General features: G+C 39.6%; 2 protein-coding genes across 2 annotated transcripts; one reads left to right on the top strand and one right to left on the bottom strand.

The window, feature by feature from the left end:
* The first annotated feature begins 13,874 nt into the window (after nucleotides 1-13,874).
* Nucleotides 13,875-18,786, top strand: LOC139472624 (uncharacterized). The gene is made up of 3 exons (XM_071255091.1): nucleotides 13,875-13,899; nucleotides 16,997-17,278; nucleotides 17,604-18,786. The coding sequence occupies exons 2-3, from the start codon at nucleotides 16,999-17,001 to the stop codon at nucleotides 18,707-18,709; spliced, it is 1,386 nt and encodes a 461-aa protein (XP_071111192.1). The 5' UTR covers nucleotides 13,875-13,899; nucleotides 16,997-16,998; the 3' UTR covers nucleotides 18,710-18,786.
* A 2,626-nt stretch (nucleotides 18,787-21,412) lies between these two features.
* LOC139472620 (uncharacterized) lies at nucleotides 21,413-23,939 on the bottom strand. Its single transcript, XM_071255088.1, has 4 exons — nucleotides 23,709-23,939; nucleotides 22,929-23,016; nucleotides 22,108-22,248; nucleotides 21,413-21,687 (listed from the first exon to the last, which is right to left on the bottom strand). The coding sequence occupies exons 1-4, from the start codon at nucleotides 23,937-23,939 to the stop codon at nucleotides 21,413-21,415; spliced, it is 735 nt and encodes a 244-aa protein (XP_071111189.1).
* Nucleotides 23,940-24,573: the final 634 nt, after the last annotated feature.

The following is a 24,573-nucleotide window of genomic DNA, read 5'->3' as shown; positions in this document are numbered from 1 at the left end:
ACTTGACAGGCGGGTTCAATGTGCCTCAATATCCCAGTCATTGATATAAGAATAAGGCTATTTTTCAGGGCATTATCATCTGCAGAATCCCATGGCCTTCCATTAACTGCCCGACGTAGAAGGATAGTTGACAGGACCGAGGGCTTTTTTCAAATGACAATGCCCTGAAATATAGCTTTAGCGTTATTATAGCTACAAGGGATGGAATTTGTTATCAAATTAAAAGAAACAACAATATCGGTTTTGAAACATTTACTGCAATCAACACGAATGTCACTGACCCACTTTGACAAATATGGAAACGTCATAGAACAAACCAGATGGTGTCATCTACCCCTATCCTATGACGTCACCTAACAACGGGCGTGATAATGGCCCGTCATCAAGCAATATGAAGGCATTATCATGTTACAGAGACCCGCTTGTTTCTGTTAACATGCAGGCGGTTTTATGATAATTCTATCCATTTTAGCTACAATCCAAGGCAGTAGGGACTTCAGTTGTACGATTCGTCTTGTGTTGATCGTGTGTGCAGCTTTTTAGCAATTAGAGTTGTGTAAAATTTGTGAAGCATACATTACCCAGTGTTTTATCAGTTGTGAATTTGAATTGATAATGTACATGAACTGTAAAATTAGCTGGTATTAATTATATTTTAATTGTGAGTGAGTTGGGTTTAACACCATTTTGAGCTGTATTTTAGTTCGATCATACCGTGTCAACTTCATGCAGATGACAGCCCGAAGTGATGCAGGTCTCAAAAGTTTACCACTTTGGTGAAACCAACTTGCGTGCGTCCTTTAACTGTGAAGTATTACACCTTTGCAACCCCATTCTAGGATACTATAACCAGTACTCCATCGCACTGAGGCGTTGAACCGAAATTGAAGCTGCATGTTTCCACATCTGTTTTCGACTATACACAACACTACATATTTAAAAGGTCACAGTTCTCGTGTTGTGCCCTTCAGGACAAAACTAATTTGGTCCTCTCGTTTGTCAGGGTTTGAGTAATGACAATATCCGAGATCCTGCATTCGCCCCTTCGTGTCATTATTAGTCTATAGCTACCATTCTCACATCGGTTGATTATGTGAATCATTGAACACTAGACAGCGTTGAACAGTGGCCATGTTGTAAGTCACTGGTCGGTACTGATTATTCAATGCCTTCTTGCAGGTGCAGGGGGGACAAGGGGGAGGGCACCATATCCGTCTCACTCACACAGCGCTTCAGGTAATTTATGACATTAAACTCTTGACACACTCTTCAAGTTCATGAGTCAGTGGTTTCATCAGGAGCGTTATCATTGACAACTTAGGTGTTGTAGATAACTGACATTCCAATATGTGACATCTATTTTCCTAATATCAATAGTTTTCCACTAATAGAGTGCATTTAATGCCCTACTTGAACGTCGGAAAAAGATGACGTATATAATATACATAAATATGTCTAATCAATTGAGTAGATATGGTTCCACTAGTGTTGTGTTTCACTTAAAGAACATTTGACACTTTAATTTCAACCTTGATGATCAGTTTGTTCAAGTTTCATCTTTTTAATATGTCTCAAAGTATGTTTACAGTGTTTGGACAAATAAGGTGTCTCATATATCTATCTATGGTGAAGTTTCTTTTGAGGTTTAGTATAGTTCCACTTTGAGCACACTGATAATGAGAGCAATACAGCACAGCTCTGTGTTGAGAACTTCTTTACTGTCCAAAACTATTCCCACGATACCTGTCTCACAATATACTTAATGACTGCTTTTAATGCTTTGTGGGGAAACGTTGTCATTAACATTTAAAATAATACTGCTCCGCATTATAATAGCTGGGTTCTTTTCTTTTATAAAATATGTTCTAAGATGTAAAGCATTGTTGGAGCTTCATCAAGCAAGACTGTCACCACTGTGTGGATATTGACGTTGCCATAACAGACAAATAGTCGTTTGTATGCGGTACTTGACAGGCGGGTTCAATGTGCCTCAATATCCCAGTCATTGATATAAGAATAAGGCTATTTTTCAGGGCATTATCATCTGCAGAATCCCGTGGCCTTCCATTAACTGCCCGACGTAGGAGGGCAGTTGACAGGACCGAGGGCTTCTGCAAATGATAATGCCCTGAAATATAGCTTAAGCGTTATCATAGCTACAAGGGATGGAATTTGTTATCAAATTAAAAGAAACAACAATATCGGTTTTGAAACATTTACTGCAATCAACACGAATGTCATTGACCCACTTTTACAAATATGGTAACGTCATAGAACAAACCTGATGGTGTCATCTACCCCTATCCTATGACGTCACCTAAAAACGGGCGTGATAATTGCCCGTCATCAAGCTATATGAGGGCATTATCATGTTACAGAGGTCCGCCTCTTTTCTGATAACATGCAGGCGGTTTAATGATAATTCTTTCCATGTAAGCTACAATCTAAGGCAGCAGTGACTTTAGTTGTACGATTCGTCTTGTGTTGATCGTGTGTGCAGCCTTTTAGCAACTAGAGATGTGTAAGATTTGTGAAGCATACATTACCCAGTGTTTTATCAGTTGTGAATTTGAATTTATAATGTGCATGAACTGTAAAATTAGCTAGTATTCATTATATTTTGACTGTGAGTGAGTTGGGTTTAACACCATTTTGAACTGTATTTTAGTTCGATCATACCGTTTCAACTTCATGCAGATGACAGCCCGATGTGATGCAGGTCCCCAAAGTTTACCACTTTGGTGAAACCTACTTGCGCGCGACCTTTAACTGAGAAGTTTTACACATTTGCAACCCCATTCTAGGATACTATAACCAGTACTCCATCGCACTAAGGCGTTGGACCGAAATTGAAGCTGCATGTTTCCACATCTGTTTTCGACTATACACAACAATACATATGTAAAAGATCACAGTTCGCGTGTTGTGCCTTCAAGACAAAAAATAATTTGGTCCTCTCGTTAGTCAGGGATTGGGTAATGAGAATATTCGAGATCCTGCATTCGCCTCTTCATGTCATTATTGGTCTATAGCTACCATTCTCACATCGGTTGATTATGTGAATCGTTGACACTAGACAGCGTTCAACAGTTTGCCATGTTGTAAATCACTGGTCGGTACTGATTATTCAATGCCTTCTTGCAGGTGCAGGGGGGACAAGGGGGAGGGCACCATATCCGTCTCACCCACATAGCGCTTCAGGTAATTTATGACATTAAACTCTTGACACACTCTTCGAGTTCATGAGTCAGTGGTTTCATCAGGGGCGTTATCATTTACAAGTTAGGTGTTGCTGATAACTGACATTCCAATATGTGACATCTATTATTCTAATATCAATAGTTATTTTCCACTAATGGAGTGCATTTAATGTCTTACATGAACGTGGGGAAAATATGACATATATTATATACATAAATATGTCTAATCAATTGTGTAGATATAGTTAAACTAGTGTTGTGTTACACTTTAAGAACATTTGATATTTTAAATTCAATCTTGATTATCTTTTTAATGTGTCTCAAAGTATGTTTACAGTGTTTGGACAAATAAGGTTTGTCACATTTCTATCCATGGTGACGTTTCTTTTGCGGCTCAGTATAGTTCCACTCTGAGCACACTGATATGAGAGCAATACATCACAGCTCCGTGTTGAGAACTTCTTTACCGTCCAAAACTATTCCCACGATACCTGTCTCACAATGTACTTAATGACTGCTTTTAATGATTGTGGGAAACGTCGCCATTAACATTTAAAATAATGCTGCACCACACATCGGTTGATTATGTGAATCATTGAGTAATGAGAACACCCCTCAGGGACGTGTCAGCTTCGCATCTTCCTGTCGTTACTGAGCCATAACTAGCATTCTCACATTTGATGATAGAGAACCAAGAGAGTTGAACAGTGTCCTTGTTGTAATTCACCGTTTTGTGCTGAATATTCAAGGCCGTGTTGCAGGTTCACGAGGGGTGAATTGGAGGCCACCATCTGCGTCTCGGCCATACGGCGCACCAGGTAATTCGTCATATTTAACTCGTGACACAAGTTCTTGAGTCAGTGGATTCATCAAGTCTTTGACCATTTACAAATGAGGTGTATTTAATTTTTGTATCATTTTTCACTCAATCTCAATGATGAAGTGCATGTAATGTCCCACAGTAACGTAGACAAAAGATGTCATTTACAATATTCTTAGATATTGTTAATTGATTGTGTAGATACAGATCAACCTTCAACACACAGAAACTGAGATCAATATAGCATAGCTAACTGTTCGGTTCTCCTTAAATAATCTATAACATGGTCTAAATAATGACAATGCAACGTTACATTTTAATTCACCCCTTAAATAAGCAATACGATACCTACGTTACCCACGTCAATTTGTGTTCTAGATCAGTAATAACTCTTCGTAGGGAAACACAGTTGGTTTAAATGATGTTTTTAATTGTGAAGTTTCACACATACGTTAGTACCAGTACATGTAAATACGTTACATAACTCAACGTTTGGTGAGGATTGGTAAGCTTGGCATTGTATGTTATGTTCTAAATTGTTTTATATTTGAAAATTAAAACTTATCTCATTTCACTCCATAAAAAATTAACAAATTCATTTTTCAAATCGTGATAAGTAAGGATACAAAATTATGGATCAATAACTGTTAATTACAATTAAGAGTGACGTTTCAGTGTAGGTTCTAACACCGTTATCAAGCAAGTGCTATACAGAGTATGTGTGACAAGTATATCTACAGGTAGGAGGCAAAGTTTCTACAGTAGAGTATATATCGGATGTAGTTATGCTGGAGTGGAGAAGCCCGTTATCTACACACAAGGGCAATAACGAAAATGATCGGTGAAGTCAGTGACAAAAACAAAAAATAAAGCCAATAATATAAACAGGATTATGGCTGATTGGGGTCTTCGATGAGTTGATGGTACGCCGGGGATATGTAATAGCTTTGGTCACGGTTGATTGAAGGTTAGAGTCTTTTGATGTTGATGGCTTCTTGTAGTTTTCTGATTTTGAAGTCTTTGAGGTTGGTGGTGAGGGCTTTGACTTTATTCCACTGAATGTCCATCCATAAATCCTCACTTAGTACTTCAATCTTAACAGGTCATAACATAAAATGTAAAGTGACAAAAGGGATCAAAATATCAACATAAGGTCGAGCATTTATGGATGTCAACTTCAATATTATGAGGAACAAAACGTTTATATAATAACTCCTCCATCAGGTGATCCCGGGCCGCGTCTTACCAAAAGACGTTGATAGATGGTACTTGTTGTTACCCTGTCTGTCGCTCGGCATTAAGGGGCTAAAACAAGGACTGGCCGTCTCGGAGTCAGTATACTGTGTCTCAGTGAGGTATGTTAAACTGCGGCATGGTATCACAGTGGGCTAGCACTATAAATCGACATCAGTCCATCCCAGTACAAGCAGCCACACACATGTGCATGCACGTCGCTATATAAGTGAAATAATCTTGGACGCGATGTTTAACACCATTTTCACGTCGCCTCCATTAGGTAAATATATACCTGTAATATATATGTACTTGTAAGAAGATTGGTTGGTTGGTTGGTTGGTTGGTTGGTTGGTTTTTTAACGCCGCACTCAGCAATATTCCAGCTATATGACGGCGGTCTGTAAATAATCGAGTCTGGACAAGACAATCCAGTGATTGATATCATGAGCATCGATCCACGCAATTGGGATCGATGACATGCATCAACCAAGTCAGCTAGCCTGACCACCCGATCCCGTTAGTCGCCTTTTACGACAAGCATAGTCACCTACCTGTAAGAAGAACAACAGTACTGAGATAACAAAAGGTGGAAACATAGCAAGGGAAGCCAACAGTTACATGTACTAAGCGTTGATTATCGATAGCGATGGACAGCTTAGATTATCACTGATTGGTAATAAGCGATGGGTAATGGGCAATGAGATTTAGTTATTGAAGTAATCCGAACACGTACGATTGTTCAAAGATATGGATATTTGATTCAGGTAATCCAAGTTTTAATAAAAAGAAACTAATAAGGTGATAATTTATTAACACATTGTGAAGATTACACGATATACAGCTTTTCCACTAAAAGAGAGGCCGGTCATATGACCGTGATCAATAATTAATGATGACTTGCACTTATAATCGCCACAGATTCATGAACAACTCCTGAAATATATCCCGTCATGTTTATTGTGTCGGCCATTTTGACGTCCCGTGTTTAATTCAAATCTACTACGACGCCATGGCACGGTGACTTACTGACGTAGTTCTTAAGAGACCGGCTACGTTCAATCATAGTATTAATTGGATCTTTTTGTTTTAACAGAGACTTTGTATTTAAACATACATGCATCATAGCATAGGCCGATGTTATCACACTTAATTTCATTTTACAAAATGATTAATTCTTGTCCCTGCTCCTGTTTTTAGTTATGGTGACAATGTCAAAGTGTGTTGTTTTCTTGAAGGAACTGGCGACATTGACCAGTTGTGTAAGTGGAACAGTCTCTGTCACGTGACCGACTCTGTTTGTTTGAATGGCTACTGTAAGTGCACTCCGGGCTTCAGCTTCGACAGACGTATTCACGCATGCGTCAGAAGTAAGTTGTCTTTCGTCACATTTAACAGACATTCCAAGTATCCTGACATTTGGTTTGAAACTGTTTAATGTTTTACTTCTCTTTACTGATATTCTTATAATACACCCTATTCGCTACGTTTAGTTTAAGGAATTTGTCACAATTCGATAAGGTTTGATAATATTCCATTAACAAGATAAACTAATCAATTATTAAGATAATAATTACTGTTATATTTTCTTTTTTATAGTTTATTTCATTATTCAGACAGAACAAAACTAATACGCCCATTTGAACCGATTCATCTGATTATTATACCCCACGTTTACTGTAAATCAATTGTAAAATGTTGAAGTTATGATAGGTCCTACTCACAAGTTGATAAATTAGCCCCAAGAATGTTTCATATTAAAGTGTGGAAGCTATGACTGGTTGCGTGAAAGTATATCAGCCCTACGGCTGTCGTAAATCTACGTTCTGGTGTAGAAGTTACGACTGGCCCTGCTTGCGTGAAAGTATATCAGCTCTACGGCTGTCGTAAATCTACGTTCAAGTGTAGAAGTTAGAACAAGACCAGTTGCACGATTTATTATCCCAGCGAGCGCTATAAATCAAATAGTATCACAAAAATTTAAATGACGATGTCTCCCAACGTACATATACTTAATGTATCTGCGTGCAAGAAAGTCAGGTCGTTACCTTGTCCAAGTAGGCAGCACAGCGTTATAAAACCTTGGTCCTTGATAAGAATACTTAGAATCTATTGTTTTAGTAGGTCTTTCATCCTCGAAATGAGGTTGGCGATGGGTGGAGACAGATCTCATGAAATCATCTCTATTCAGAATAGTATCATTTTAAAAAAAAATTCAATAAGATTCTTTAGAAAATTAATATTGTTTAATGTACAGGCACTTCAATTGTATGAGCACTTATACATGGAGTAAACAGTGTTGTTGACATATATTGGTGGTATTCTATTCCTTGAGTTTTGGTGTCTACTGTTTGTGTTCCAGGGTGCCGACAATACGGTTCGACCGTTTCAATTTATAAGCATTTTGGAATTAAAGGCCACAACGACAGACAAGTGAAGTCACGTTCTCCTGAACAGTGTGGGCACATGTGTGCTTTAGAAACATCTTTCCTGTGTCTGAGCTTTGATTTCAAACACAACTTTGGATGCTTTTTATCTACCTCTGGGTATCTCGATGTCGACAAAAGCTATCAGGAAAGAAATCAAATAGATTGGGTGTTCGGAACCAGAAATTGTGCATAATACATGTAGCTGTGTCTGCGAAGTTGCTGACTCTACGTCGACGAATGGATTGAGAAACAGAAACCAGAACACTACTTTCTCAATTTATACTATCAGTTGCTTGAGATAATTTTGCACATGCGTCTATATGATTGGTTTGATATTTTTTGTCTCTAAAAATAGCAAGCTAATCAAATGCAAGCATCATTCTAAAAATAACAAGCCAATCATATACACACATTTTTCTAAAAATAGCAAGCCAATCACATACAAGCGTGTCTCTAAAAATAGCAAGCCAATCATTATACACGCATGTCTCTAAAAGTAGTAAGCTTATCACGTTCAAGCATGTCTCTAAAAATAGCAAGACAATCATATACACGCATGTCTCTAAAAATAGCAAGCCAATCATATTTTCACACGTCTCTAAAACCAGCAAATCAATCAAATCCACGCATGTCTCTAAAAATAGCAATCCTATCATATATACGCATAGCTATTTTTCTCATTATTATTTGAACAGAACTAGAAACGAAGATTAGGTAGAGCACTTGTCCAGGGCACATGTCTATATCACAATACAGCGGAGAAATAGTGAATATTCCAATATATGGGACCCTAAATTTCATAAGTAACGTAATTGTTCTACCCATGTACAAGGGACCCGAACGTAGATAAAAAATCTGTATATCTCTAAGTAGACAAAAGCAGACGCTGTTTGAGCAGTCGAAGGACAATGGAACAGTGCCAGTCTCCAAACCCTTTTGAAGAGCTGAATACAGACACCAACAATATTATTAAGAAGATAAAACAAGGATTCCTAAAGCTCGGCGTCCACGTTAAACTGCGGCATGGTATCTCAGGGGGCTTGCACTATAAAACTGGACCAATGCAAGCACGCGCGCTATATGAGTGCAATCATCTTGAACTCGACGTTAAACACATTTCATCTATATGGAGCTCTACACGTGAATTGAAGATTGATACAGATTAAAATAATAGACATTTGCATTGAAATGTACATTTACTGGTTAGCTGTTTTCTAGGTGTATATTATATAAAACTGGCAGTAGTAATATTGTGTTTATTTCATTCTATCGTGTCACCCCCTTGTTTATGTTACTGACTTTTTTCCCCAGCTTGTGTACATAACCGGCTTCTCCACTCGACTGTAACCACACCCCAATGAGACCTGAAACGCTTTGAAAACAAAAGTATTCTTAAGAAGTCCATACATAAATATTTCCACTTTATTTAACTGCTCCGGCAGCCGAATAGTACGACGGTACCAACAAAGTTTCATTTATGTGTTGGCTGTAACGTTGTATATTCCTTGTCTGTATTAATAGCAATGCATCTATGTATCTACTGTACCCATTGTACGTATTGTATCCTGGTGGACACTGTGTCCAACTCGACAGTGGTGTCTGAAGATATGAAACGAAAAACGTGGTCCACGCACAATACGCTGTAGAATAAATCAAATTCAGTCCGGTTAAAAAAAAGAAAATTTCTATATGTATATGTTTTTACAATAGATATATATTGATTAATAGTCCACCGTACCTCATTCACAATTTCTTACTAGAACGTGGGACACGTCCTTCTTCACAGAAATGGCATGTTTCATATATGAGGCAGTTTGGCGGGGTAAAGGTTTAAACAGGGAGTCTTATATGTTTTATGTATTACCTCAGTCCAGTAAGTCTAGACTTGAGCCCCGGACAGGGGCTAGGCAGGTAGGTTCTCTTTCGCCTCCGAGAGGCTAACTGGAAACAATGATCCGGATATGATGTAGCAGCCTACGATCAGAGAATAAACGTTGTGGACCCACAGTCGATCTTGTGTTGTCAAATGAAGAAGTATCCGGGAGAGCACCAACGTCTACCCGAGATAATGGTTGACTGGTTGTTTTACGGCGCACTCAGCAATATTCCAGCTATATGACGAGCTGGACCAGACAATGCAGTGACAGATATCATGACATCGATCCACACAGTTGTGATCGATGACATGCTTCAACCAAGTCAGCGAGCCTGACCACCCGATCCCGTTAGTCGCCTCTTACGACAAGCATGGGTTGCTGAAGAGCTATTCTACCCCGGATCTTCACGGGCCACCTGCGATAAAAGCACGCACACATGGTGTTACGTGTCGATTCCCAAATTAAAACAATATGTTAACCTAGAAATCTGTACGGAAGAGAACCTAGTCTGAAACCAACAACCAACATGTGGTATACAATCAGCTAAAGTATAACAAACTTCACTGAGTTGACAAATCAGCACAAATTACAATGACAGTAAACAATAGAGTGGTAGTACAATGTTCAATAGCAGTATATAATGTAATGGCAGTGGTCAGAATCAAATACAAAAAATACAGTGGTGACAGCTACAGTCATTGATGATTATGTTTATTCACCCAGCGGCGACTGCGGTCAAGCTTTCTATATGGGCTAGGCTCCAATGATGATGAGTGAGCTGGCTCCATTGACTTCCAGACAACGCCATAAAGCTTTATATAAGATGGCTACGCGAAAAATTGCAGAGAACAAGGAAGACGGAAGCGTTGTTTATTTCACGATAAAACATTGTTCTATCATGACGTCAGTTTCGAATATGCGAGCGCAACTCGATGATGTCATATATTGGACAACGTTATTTTTTAGAGAGAAGTGTCTAGAAAGTTGCTCCCCATAGATGTAGCCGGGCTACGCAGATAAACGCAGTGGCAAAACGATCGCATCCAATAGTGGGAGGGAAATGACATCAGTATTAGGAGAACCACGGACGTGTATAAGGTTATATAGGTCCGTGGGAGAACATAATCTACGTGAGAATATGCGGGAAATACCCAACTGAACCCTACTGTTTGTAAAATGGACTTGTCCGACATTTCCGACATTCTGCCTGTGTGTATAGTGCCGTGTGTATACCTGTACATGTGTGTTTATCTGTCTGTGAGTGTGTGTATACGCGGGTATCTGTATGTGTGTATAGTACCGTGAGTATACCTGTATATGTGTGTTTATCTGTCTGTGAGTGTGTGTATGCACGTGTATCTGTATGTGTGTATAGTGCCGTGTGTATACCTGTATATGTGTGTTTATCTGTCTGTTAGTGTGTGTATGCACGTGTACGTGTGTATAGTGCCGTGTGTACACCTGCATGTGTGTTTATCTGTCTGTGAGTGTGTGTATACGCGTGTTTCTGTCTGTGTGTATAGTGCCGTGTGTATACCTGTATATGTGTGTTTATCTGTCTGTGAGTGTGTGTATGCACGTGTATCTGTATGTGTGTATAGTGCCGTGTGTATACCTGTATATGTGTGTTTATCTGTCTGTGAGTGTGTGTATGCACGTGTATCTGTATGTGTGTATAGTGCCCTGTGTATACCTGTATATGTGTGTTTATCTGTCTGTTAGTGTGTGTATGCGCGTGTACGTGTGTATAGTGCCGTGTGTACACCTGCATGTGTGTTTATCTGTCTGTGAGTGTGTGTATACGCGTGTTTCTGTCTGTGTGTATAGTGCCGTGTGTATACCTGTATATGTGTGTTTATCTGTCTGTGAGTGTGTGTATGCACGTGTATCTGTATGTGTGTATAGTGCCGTGTGTATACCTGTATATGTGTGTTTATCTGTCTGTGAGTGTGTGTATGCACGTGTATCTGTATGTGTGTATAGTGCCGTGTGTATACCTGTATATGTGTGTTTATCTGTCTGTTAGTGTGTGTATGCGCGTGTACGTGTGTATAGTGCCGTGTGTACACCTGCATGTGTGTTTATCTGTCTGTGAGTGTGTGTATGCACGTGTATCTGTATGTGTGTATAGTGCCGTGTGTATACCTGTACATGTGTGTTTGTCTGTCTGTGAGTGTGTGTATGCGCGTGTATCTGTGTATACTGCCGTGTGTATACCTGTACATGTGTTTATCTGTCTGTGGGTGTGTATGCGCGTGTATCTGTATGTGTGTATAGTGCCGTGTGTAAACCTATATATGTGTGTTTATCTGTCTGTGGGTGTGTGTATACGCGTGTATCCGTATGTGTGTATAGTGCCGCGTGTATACCTGCATGTGTGTTTATCTGTCTGTGAGTGTGTGTATGCGCATGTATACCTGTATATGTGTGTTTATCTGTCTGTGAGTGTGTGTCTACACGTGTATCTGTCTGTGTATATGACACCATATGTATATGTTTGGTATACCTAATCCAGAATAAATTTCTTTCATTTGGTGGTGTTAATGTGTTAGTGTGTTAGTGTGTGTGTGTTAGTGTGTGTGTTAGTGTGTGTGTGTGTTAGTCTGTGAGTGTGTGTATGCGCGGGTATCTGTATGTGTGTATAGTACCGTGTGTATACCTGTATATGTGTGTTTATCTGTCTATGAGTGTGTGTATGCACGTGTATCTGTATGTGTGTATAGTGCCGTGTGTATACCTGTATATGTGTGTGTATCTGTCTGTGAGTGTGTGTATACGCGTGTTTCTGTCTGTGTGTATAGTGCCGAGTGTATACCTGTATATGTGTGTTTATCTGTCTGTGAGTGTGTGTATGCACGTGTATCTGTATGTGTGTATAGTGCCGTGTGTATACCTGTATATGTGTGTTTATCTGTCTGTGAGTGTGTGTATACGCGTGTATCTGTCTGTGTGTATAGTGCCGTGTGTATACCTGTATATGTTTGTTTATCTGTCTGTGAGTGTGTGTATGCACGTGTATCTGTATGTGTGTATAGTGCCGTGTGTATACCTGTATATGTGTGTTTATCTGTCTGTTAGTGTGTGTATGCGCGTGTACGTGTGTATAGTGCCGTGTGTACACCTGCATGTGTGTTTATCTGTCTGTGAGTGTGTGTATGCACGTGTATCTGTATGTGTGTATAGTGCCGTGTGTATACCTGTACATGTGTGTTTGTCTGTCTGTGAGTGTGTGTATGCGCGTGTATCTGTGTATACTGCCGTGTGTATACCTGTACATGTGTTTATCTGTCTGTGGGTGTGTATGCGCGTGTATCTGTATGTGTGTATAGTGCTGTGTGTAAACCTATATATGTGTGTTTATCTGTCTGTGGGTGTGTGTATACGCGTGTATCCGTATGTGTGTATAGTGCCGCGTGTAAACCTGCATGTGTGTTTATCTGTCTGTGAGTGTGTGTCTACACGTGTATCTGTCTGTGTATATGACACCATATGTATATGTTTGGTATACCTAATCCAGAATAAATTTCTTTCATTTGGTGGTGTTAATGTGTTAGTGTGTGTGTTAGTGTGTGTGTTAGTGTGTGTGTTAGTGTGTGTGTGTGTGTTAGTGTGTTAGTGTGTGTGTGTGTGTGTGTGTGTGTGTGTGTGTGTGTGTGTGTGTGTGTGTGTGTGTGTGTGTGTGTGCGTGTGTGCGTGCGTGCGTGCGTGCGTGCGTGTGTGCATGACAAATTCTATTCTGAGGAATAGGTATACCTAATCCAGGATAAATTTCTTTCAGATGAGGAATAGTTTATGGTTGGGACATTGGTGGTGTTAATATGGATAAACTGTCTCATAAGAAATGCATCCAGAAAGAAACACGATCGGACAAATATCTACAGTTTTAAGGAAATGCATACATGCAACAATATCCCAGACTACTCATGATATCAACCACTGGTTTGCCTTGTCCAGACGCGATTGAGGCGTAGAACACACACAATATAGCAATACACATTACAAATACTAAAACATATCACACCTGCTTGACAAAAACAGATGTTTAAATACGAGCAGATATTTAACTACGATAAGTGTCCACGTGCAGGTCTACTGATCTAGGGACTATCTGAGATATGCACAACACAAAGATTCATTTATGTTTAAATGCACCTGTTACCAACATACAATACCCCAGCTAGAACATGAAGTGAAGATAGGCTGATCACGCCATACAGTGTTGTGAACTACTGCAGTGACGTGTCGCTATTTATAAACCTGACTGGAATTTCCAGTCTACTTTCGATTTAATGTTTACAACTAGCCTCGCGTTGCGATAGCAGGGACGTGTCGCAAAGAAGGTTTGTATCTCTCTCTCTCCCTCTCTCTATATATCGTTCTCTCTCCTATCGATTATTAGCTTAGTATAATTCGGAATATAACACTTACATTTCATTATTTTGAAGTCTTTGTAGTAAAGAAACAGATTTCTGCCTATGTATACTGCCAACTCATTATCGTGTCCTATATCACATGTTCGCAATGTTCAGAGAGTGCTGCTGTTGAGCTCAGCATGTTTGCAGTGAGTCATGTGCCGTAACAACAGGAAACAGACGGGTAGACGAGTCACTGCACAATTTAGTTAATTGGACACATTGTGGTTCTGTGACAACGTAGTAACATAAACAGGGGTATGTGACCTTATGAAAATGCGGGTTAAACCTTGTTACAATTCCTAATATGAACATTTCTCTTAATGTAACCGAATTACATTAAGGGTTGCGGGTTAACCCTTGTCACAACCCTTAATGTAAACATTACTCTTAAAGTAACAAAATGACACGAAGGGTTGTGGGTTAACCCTTGTTACAGTTCTTAATGTAAACATTACTCTTAATTTCACCGAATTACATTAAGAGTTGCCGGTTAACCCTTGTTACATTTCTTAATGTAAAAATTACTCTTAATGCATTATGTTTACGTCAAGGGTTGCGGGTTAATCCTTGTTACAACTCTTTATGTAAAATTACTCTTAATGTAAAACAATTACATTAAGGGTTAGATATTTTTTTTTTTACATTTTGGGTTATCACTATGAAATGCTTATCGGACATTCACGAAACTTCGCAGATTTAATTGATCGTTACGTTGTCTAAATGTGCAAATGACTAATCTTTTTCTATATTCCCTCGCTAAAACGACCACCTGGTTGCTATAAGCAGGTTTTGTAAAAGGGTTTATGACTCTGACCCTTTTAAACGATTAATATCAAACTTACTGTAGTACAAAGGTTAATATGCAAGGTAACATCATTTCCGTTACTATCCTAAAACCATACAGAAGGAACGGAGGACTCTGGTTGATGAATTGTAGTTATTTTCCGATTTTGTTCAATGTGTATATGTGTTATGGAAACCCTAACACAATGCCCACACCCATGAACCTATAACTGCTTCCGCGAATGCGACTTTTCGGTGGAGTCATTTTGGAGGGGACCAGACCAAGTCGTAGATGGTGGTGATCAGTTGTTAGAATGATCCATTAACAGAGTTTTATGCATAACATAATGGACATTTTGAAGCAGTATCACGTATATGTTAGGCATACACCAGAACCATATCATATCAACAACAACAAGAAGTCAAATGCAATGATCATTTTGTTTTTAAAAAACACCCCGTCAGTACCGTGTCAAGTCAAATATAGCCATGAAAAGAGAATTTGTATTACAACATAAAGCATATATTTTGCGGATGTGAAGTCTATACCTTTTTTATAGCAGTTTAGCATATCCTATAGTATCCTGTAGTTTTTCCTGGTGCTGATCATCCACACCTACTTTCAAAAAGAGCACTAATAAGTCAGGGAAATAGTCTTAAATATGGTTAAGTATCTAAATTCCGACCAATCAGAGGACTCCGTTCCTTTGCTATTGTAATAAAATGTGCTTTGTGTGCAAAAATGTATCAAAATATCTTTGAACGAAATCGAACATCTAATTTTCGGGCAATCAGTTGCATCGGTTACATTGTCAAAATTTCAAATACATTGTTCCTAAATTCAAACTTTGAACAAAATCTCTAAATATCGATCAGTCAGCTCTGCAGATGCTGCTTTCTGTAATAACGTAAATAAAGTCAAATTGTGTAGTGTCCTAAGATACACCTGTGTACCAAGACTGAACATTGGCAAAATGGTGTGTTGGTAATGACAACTTAAAGAAAACCTGTAAATCCTGTAATTGTCGTCGTTGAGAAGTTGTTGGAATATGAAAGGTGCAGTGCACTTGCACAAGTTCCAGAAACTGATTGGGAAAGATTCTTGCAACCTTTTGTGAGTATTGATGAAACCTGGGTTCACCGCTTCTAGTCCAGAAAGTTAGACATCGTCACGGCTAGAATCCTCGAATGTGGCTTTGAACTCCATTAGCACCAACCTCAGTCGCCTCATCTCCCCAAGCCTGATGAAGGATTCAGCTGGAACCCATTCGACTCGTACGATGACGTCCCAGTGGACGCTGGAATACAATCCCTCCAACATCATTGGCATCACTGTATCAATGTGGAAGGGCATTGTGTTGAAAAAAACAACAATTTATTATCACGTCTTTCAATGTGAGGCTCAAAACTTATCAATCACTCCTCGTATGAATCATACTGCTGTCGTAGTACAACTATAGTGCATGAAGTGGTTTATCGAACATTTGGCCTCACTATGGTTCATTCTAAAATCCCGGACATAATAGTGAGTGAGTATGTTTTTACGCTGCTTTTAGTAATATTCTTGTCAATATCACGGCAGGGGACACCAGAAATGGGCTTCAGACATTGTACACATTGTACCCATGTACGGAATCGAACCCGGGTCTTCGGCGAACGCTTTAACAACTAGGCCACTCCACCAACCCCCGGATATAATAGGTCCTAAGTATATTGTATGATAACACGAAATCAACCAAGTCACCGAACCTGTCCAACCGACCTTATAGGTCGCTGGGATTGCTGAGAACCTAGTCGATTCCCAATTTCCAGGGGGTCTACTAATACATGAGCCGCAACTAGGATCGGGAATCTAAAACACAAAAGGGCAGCAATAAAAGCTTTTTATACTAAGTGATGTCTGTCTGGAACCTTTAAAAAATAAAAGAATTTGCACAAGGTTTTGTTGGCAATTGAATGGAACTAGTTACAGCACGACTCGGTGAGGTTTTCACTGAAACACCGTATTTCATAGGGTGAACAACATTTGTATGAGCAATAAGGAAGCTTCAAAGGAAAAAGCAAATGAATACACAAATGACCATGGTGCATATTATGTGAGCAACTTTGAGCTTTGGAACTTTGGAAAAATATATGAGCACCCTGTATTGTCATCTGTTTGCGAGTTAACTGTCGGCCCAGCTACCTAAGCATGTTCGTCGACAATATCTCACATTCATTTTATTTATTTTTGTGACAGATATGGACCTGTCTGCTGTCATGAAGGAGAATCTGACATGCAGCATCTGTCAAGACATCTTTCAGGACCCCAGAAGCCTCCCGTGTCAACACGCATTCTGTTACGAATGTCTGAACAATCACATTATTGCCACCGTTGAAGAAAAAAAAAGAAGCTTCAAATGCCCACTTTGCCGAAAATCAACACGACCAAAAAATCCAAGCAAAAGAAAAGAGGCCTGGGCTCTTCAATTCAAACACGATTTCAAGCTGACAAATATCCTTGAGGGTTTGAAAGCATACGGTAACCAGTTTTAATTTCCTTTCATATTATTGTGTTACAGATTTATTGGTGAATATTTTTTTTGATATTTCAATATGGCTGTACATGGTTATCAGTCTTTGGGAGTAATTTCCCAATTACACATACAGAAAATATTGTTTTCTATTCAGCAATTGCAGTACTTCATTGCGTCGTTATTGTGTGGATTTACACAGCTCTTATGCATTGTTCCATTTTAGTTATCTTTATATTGGACAATAGACTGTGCATGTATATCAATATGACTTGCAGTGCGAGGTATGGAAGTCCAGTGTCACGTTGCATATTTTTTTTTTAATCTTCATAGTCCCTGATGCCACTTCAGGGAGTGGGGCAGTTGCTGGGACATCAACAGCAGCAGCAGCTTCAGTGGAATCGCCCTCGGACATGCCAACTTCCGGGATGCCCAGACCCAAAATGCCACCTTTACCCCAACTGAGACAGGAACCACGGCAAGTGACAGTTGGAACAATTCAGAATATTGCCCATACCGAAAGTAACGAACAGAGTCAACATCATGATATCCAGAGTAGCTCCATACTGCACACAGATGATGCAAACGCCTTGCAAGAAGCCAGTTGTCACAAGAGCAACCGTGCAATTTTGGGATCCGTTGAGACATGTATCCCCCTTGCTGCCGGGGATCAGGTTAGCTATGACCTCACGGTTCTTGTTCAGGGCGAGAAGAGAATAATACTGACCCCTCATTTCGAGGTGAAGAAACTTCTTGCTATAACACTTAATCCAAAAATGGAAGAGGTCAGCAGATGTTCCCTTGACCTTGGTTCAACACCTAGTCGCATATGCAACATCGACAACAACGTCGTGGCCATAACAACGTCAGATCCAAATACAATTGCATTCTATAGAATGGAGGATGAGCTTCTCTTTCAAAATCGAATTCAAACGAAGAAAAGTTATGATGGAATTGCATGTTTGGAAGATGGGCTATTTGTAGTGACAAATCTAACAGATGTTGACTTCATTGACTATGATGGTAAAGTACTGGCCGAGCACAAAATCCCAATGCCCAATGTGTTGAGACCGGACAATTGTTATGTCTCTGCCACTCCAGGTGGGGAAATGATCACTACTGATATTTCTGGAAATACCCTGTCATGTATTAAACGGAACGGTAAATTGTTTTGGCAGAAGAAGAAGAAGAAGAGGAAGAGTTATGAAAACCCAATGGGAACTGCTGTCGACTCCAGTGGTGCCATTTTCTTGGCTGAACATAACTTCGAAATAATTTTGCAGCTGGACAAAATGGGTTCAGTGGTTGGTAACGTTGTGGAGAAATCAGAGCAATTCAGAAAGCCGTCAGCCATTGCTTTAGACAATACAGGGTATATGTTTGTGATTTGTGACTTTAACTTTGTTGCTGTTGTGAAGCTATCAGATCATAATTCGTAGAACAAACATGGTTATTCATACTCTGCATCACAATAAGGCAGCAGAGAAGCTGAATTGAAACTTTTTCTTAGTATTTCAGGATCTTTTTACAAATGTTCATTCTGGTTTAATTATTGGATTTTAAATGATATTGAATTGTTTGCAAAATTTTGATTGATAATATGTTTTGATGAAAAAATAATGTTTTAAATTTGGTAGATTTGAACTGCGATTGTTAGTGGCTGTATCCTTGAAGGGGGTTAGGGTAGTGTAAAATTATTATTATTATTATCCCCTAAGAAGATACGTAAGTTCCACATCTTTCAAAGTCGATGTAGAACTACCACGTTCTATTACCACTAATAGTTTTTAAACTACCACGTTAAAAATATGTGTCGTTTAAGATGTTAGGCTAACTTAATCAATAATCGATAACAACTGAGGGGAAGATGTAAATCCTGCTTGGGTCCATGCAGGTAGCAAAGGTGAGGTGATTTACCTTCAGTTTCTGGCGATCAATAGCTCATTTTTATAATGCATTGTTCTGTCTAGTGGTGTATTTCTATGGTTTCATGCTAGTTTAAATCATAATCTGTGATAAATCTAGTGATTTTACTGGCCCTTGTTGACAGGCTTTTATAGTTTACTTGTATATATTATGTATAGTATGCCTTTGAGAGTCACGATATGGCCGAAATAATACCGATGTGACTTAAAATCTTAACTCACTCTCTCATTTCTTAGTTAAGTACACGATATGGCTGAAATAATGCAGATGTGACGTTAAATATAACTCTAGTTAAGTACAGAACTCTATCCGGGATTCGAAGACCCGTGAAGATACCGGGGTAGAATAGGTCGTCAGCAACCCATACTTGCCGTATAAGGCGACAATGCTTGTCGTAAATGGCGACTAACAGGATCGGGTGGTCAGGCTCCCTGACTTGGTTGATACATGTTATCGATCCCAATTGCGTGGATCGATGCTCATGTTATCAATCACTGCATTGTCTGGTCCAGACTCGATTATTTACAGACCGCCGTCATATAGCTGGACTATTGCTGAGTGCGACGTTAAACAACAAACCAACCAACCAACCCACACTGTAATCGCCAGCACACAAAGTGAGCGATCTCAACAACTCAGCCACCGAGACTGATGAATGAAATATCCTTGCTGGTGTCACGGTAACTGAAACCTGTTGCACAAAAAGGGGTTTCTAATGTTAGATTTAGCATCATAAATGCTTGAGTTTGACAAGTTTCTCATTGACAACTTTCTATTTCTAACCCAACACGCTCCACCGAAAATGTATTAAAAATGTTTATTTTTGACTAAATGAGATATGTGACATGTGTTTGATATAAATCTGAATTAATTTTTAAAAAAGGTAGAGTCTCTTCTCTGAACACGTGTTACTCATTTGGTTTAGGGATCAGTGTCCGGAAGACTTCCACTCAGTTTTACGGTGTTTAACAGTTGACAAGGCGTAGTTAGGTTCATCCCGATATAAAGAGTATCGATAACAATAGGAATAACTGGGAATCACATCTGTTTTTTAGACAATTATGGTTGAAACACGTTTTATATATTTCGTTGAAAATAGCAGGGCAGACAAATCAAACTAGCTCATATGCTATCTCCAAAGTATATTATTAAAGATTGTTGGATTGTCATGGAGTTATGGTAATTTGTCCTGTGTTCGAATCCAATAAAGCGCTTTAATTAGTTGGGCACTAATAAGAAGTAGATTATATATATGTTTAGCTGATGTACAAAAACAAATATACAGTGACATCACTTCAGGACTGGCATGGAGTTATAGTTTTTGTCCTGTGAATGGCCGGTATTATCAATCGTGTTGTGTTTCAGCAACAGTCGTGGTTTTGACAAACTGGAAGAAGTCTGTACACATTTAGGCGTTCCATATAATTACGTTGACACGCCACACACAACCCATGAAGATACGGGTTAGAATAGTTCATCAGCAACCCATGCTTGCTGAAAGCGGCGACTAAGCTTGTCGGAAGAGGCGACTAACTGGATCGTGTGGTCAGGCTCACTGACTTGGTTGATGCATGTCATCGTATCCCTATTGGGTGGATCGATGCTCGTGTCAATCACTGAATTGTCTGATCGAGAGTCGAGTATTTGCAGGTCGCGTCATATACCTAGAATACTGCTGAGTGCGGCGTTAAACAACAAACAAACCACCATTGACGAACCACCAGTTGATACTGATAGTTTGCTTGGACCTATTCTAACCTAAAAGCCCCAGAGTGGTAGCGGATCTTGCTTATGTTTGTGGAAACGCTGTTGTGACTTGTAATCAAAAATACATAGCTCACGCACTCACTCAAACACTATCTCACTCACATATTGAAGATACGATATTAAATTAAGTCACCTACTCGCTTTATCGAAATGAAAACTAACAACTACATTTTTCAGAAACACTTTAATCTTTACAAACCGATGGATTTTGTAGTCTGTATCGTTTCGTCTAGAAAAAAATGAATTCATGCATGTTCTTTGTTCCAAACATAACATGATAGCAACTTCTTTTATTGTCTACCACGACGTTTCAGAGCTATTTCTTGCTCCTTTATTCATCTGATGAAGGAGCAAGAACTAGCTCTCAAACGTCGTGGTAGAGAATAAAAGAAGCTGCTATCCATAAAAGGTATCGTGTATTCATGTGCTTCCAATAACATTCAAAGACTTCATATCTTAACGAATCCACAGTTTCTCGATCCCAATATCCAGTTTATGTCCCCTTTATTTCGGAAGGATGCTTTGATGTCTAAGTACCCTCTCTTAGAGAGGTTACACTTCTCTTCCGATTCCGAAAACTCCACAGTGAGACAGACAAACTTCTTTTCTCGAATACACCGTTCAATGCAATACTTCAGTGATGAAGTTCTCAGTTCCAGGTTATTGTAGAACTTCATGTCCAGTCCTCTGTAAATAGTCATCCGTGATCCACAGACTTTACAACCTAAAAATAAACAAATGATTTCACAGGCCCCATGGACATGTAAGGTTTTATTGTAAAATGGTTTAGATTATCCATGGTAATAAATATGAAAGAAACACACACAAAAATAGAAACATATATTTAAGAAACGACTTGCACCTTTTTCTGAACATTGAAATCGAAAAAAAAAACGTTTCTATTATTACAAGCAATAATTGTACGATTCCGTCTATATCTTTGCCATGTCTCTAAAAAACGGTGCAATTTCGAAATCGAATTGGATGCACTCCCGTGGTCAGTGTCAGCAGCAATACCAGACATGTTGTCACGAGGACAAATTTACAAAAGAAATCCCAGCCATCCCGGCATCCATCCCACACCCCAGAATATGACATAGTTGGACCCTGACAACCGGGAGTAAAAGCCTGAAAACTGACTTACGCCTAACGCACGTCTCTGTGGCATAATTAAAGCTGAAACCAGGGGTACATTTACACTTTCCACTGAAGCAGGCGAAGCCGGGACCCGCACAGTCAGCCGTTGACCTGCACCTCTTCCCCAGTGTGCGGGGGAAAGGACGAACTGTACGAAAATGACAGGATCGATAAGATTTTTTTTGTTTGTTTGTTGTTGAACGTCGCACTCTGCAATATTCCAGCTGTGTGACGGCAGTCTATAAATATTGGATTCTGGGCCCGACAATCTAGTGTGTGTGAGTGCGTGTGTGCGTGTGTCTGCGTCTACTAGTCCGGATTGATGCCGATTCTATGGTGCCAGCCAACTGAGATATCATGCAGCAGTTTAACATGAATACCCCCCACAGACACAGTATACTGACTTCGAGCCGACCAGTCTTGTTTTAGCCCCATAATGCCGAGTGCCAGACAGGGTAACAAGGAGTACCACCTTTTGGTATGACGCGGCCGTGGGGCGAACCCCCGACCTTCCGCACTTCTGGCGGACGCTCTACCACTAGACCACGGAGACGGTCCAACATGGTATAATATGGTGATGGTAAGTATTGAGATGTCCTGTCAGTGCATAATACGAAATATTGTAATCGGGGCCAAATATTAAATACTTCGAGATGGAGTGACAAAGTATACACTTTCTTGATTAATGTTCTATTGTGTTTTTATTGGCATGAATGGTATACTTGCTGCGTATTCGTCAAACAGGTGGTTAAAAGAATATCAGTGTATAACTCAGTCAGACCCTATATATTCATTCAATCACTCTTCATTAACTCATTCCTGTATTACCTGCCACGCAAACTGCACGTCCCATATGACTTTCTAGACACTGTGAGCCTGCACTGCAAGTCTTCAACGAGCATGTACTCGCTGATGGCTGTCAGAAGAGTGAATGTGGGGAATCACAAAAATGAGGCTTTCTTCTTCCCACTACCTCAAAACATTTTAAAGATTTACTACATTCATTGGATAACAGTATCTGATATGATTGTTTGTTTCTTTGTAGTGTAACGCCGCACTCAGCAATTTTCCAGCTATATGACGGCGGTCTGTAAATAATCGAGTCTGAACCTGACAATCCAATAATTGACATCATGGGCATCGATCCACGCAATTGGAATACGATGACATTCATCAAACCAAGTCAGCGAGCCTTCCACCCGATCCCGTTAGTCGCCTCTTACAACTAGAATATCTGCCTTTTACGGCAATAATGGGTTGCTGAAGACCTATTCTAACGCATCTTCATGGGTCTTGATGTGATACATTGCGATACATTACCAACTAAAAGTATCAAAACAGTTTAGGTTGTGACACTTGAGCATCGATCCACGCATTTGGGATACGATCACAGTCAGTGAGCCTGACCACCCGATCCCTTTAGTCGTCTCTTACGACAAACATAGTCGCCTTTTACGGCTGGACCTGTGGTTACAATACATTACCATCTAAAAGTATCAAAACAATTTAGTTTGTGACACTTACAGTAAACGGTGCCGTAAACAGATGCTAATACATTCATCGCATTTAAGGAATTCCCAACAGTGTGTGAAAAAGTCAGATACTTACTAATTGTTTTCCTTTTGAACGAATGACGTAGCCCTTCATCGTCCTTCCCATGGCTGTCCGTCGAGACAGTCGGCATGTGAGAGTGTTCAAGTTGTAAGCGAAACTTCTGCATGAGCTTCTATGAATGCACTTGACATCGCACAAAGTGACGCCAATGTTGAATACAACAGCTTGTCCCTTCACATGGGGAAGACATGCTAGGAACAGATGCAACAGGATTAGCTGACGCATCTTCTAAAGTGAGCTTGGTGGATTGTCAGAGCCGACACAACACAGCCGTTGTGGTGCGGAATATGTTACCCCTCACGTAGCTGCTAATAATAGTAAAAGGCTCAGCCAAAGCAATGTGTTTTGATTCAGTCTCTGGTGGGCGGAATTAGTGTGCTGGCTTGTAGTACATACACGCACACACCTTATCCCCCAAGAGTGGATAAATATTAATTACAATTCAACCTACTGTTAATTGGTGCATTGTTTTACGTTTGTTTGTTTGTTGTTTAACGCCGGACTCAACTATATCTAACCAAGACCTACACGGGAGGATTATTATTTTTCCGATTCACTGACATTTGAACAGTAGTTTCTAGCAAACCCTATTGATCAGAATACTAACTCAAGCAAATGTAAACAGTCTTACTTCAAACTGTAAAACATTAAGCGGAAGCATGTTTTATATGTTCAGATGTCAATACTACTTAGAGAGGATTTGTTATTGTAAATGCATCAGAACAATTTCCCAAAACTTCACTGATGATTAGACATATGTAGCTGACACTTTTATTTCTAACAAACTATTAATAGTTAGGAAGTCAAGAGTGACAACGAAATTCGACTATTCATTCGTAAAACAAACGAGCGCCTGCTA

Source organism: Haliotis cracherodii, unplaced genomic scaffold, assembly GCF_022045235.1.
Source record: "Haliotis cracherodii isolate W230 unplaced genomic scaffold, xgHalCrac1.p SCAF_25, whole genome shotgun sequence".
Taxonomy (NCBI): Eukaryota; Metazoa; Mollusca; class Gastropoda; order Lepetellida; family Haliotidae; genus Haliotis; species Haliotis cracherodii.
This window is presented reverse-complemented; position numbering and strand designations above follow the sequence as displayed.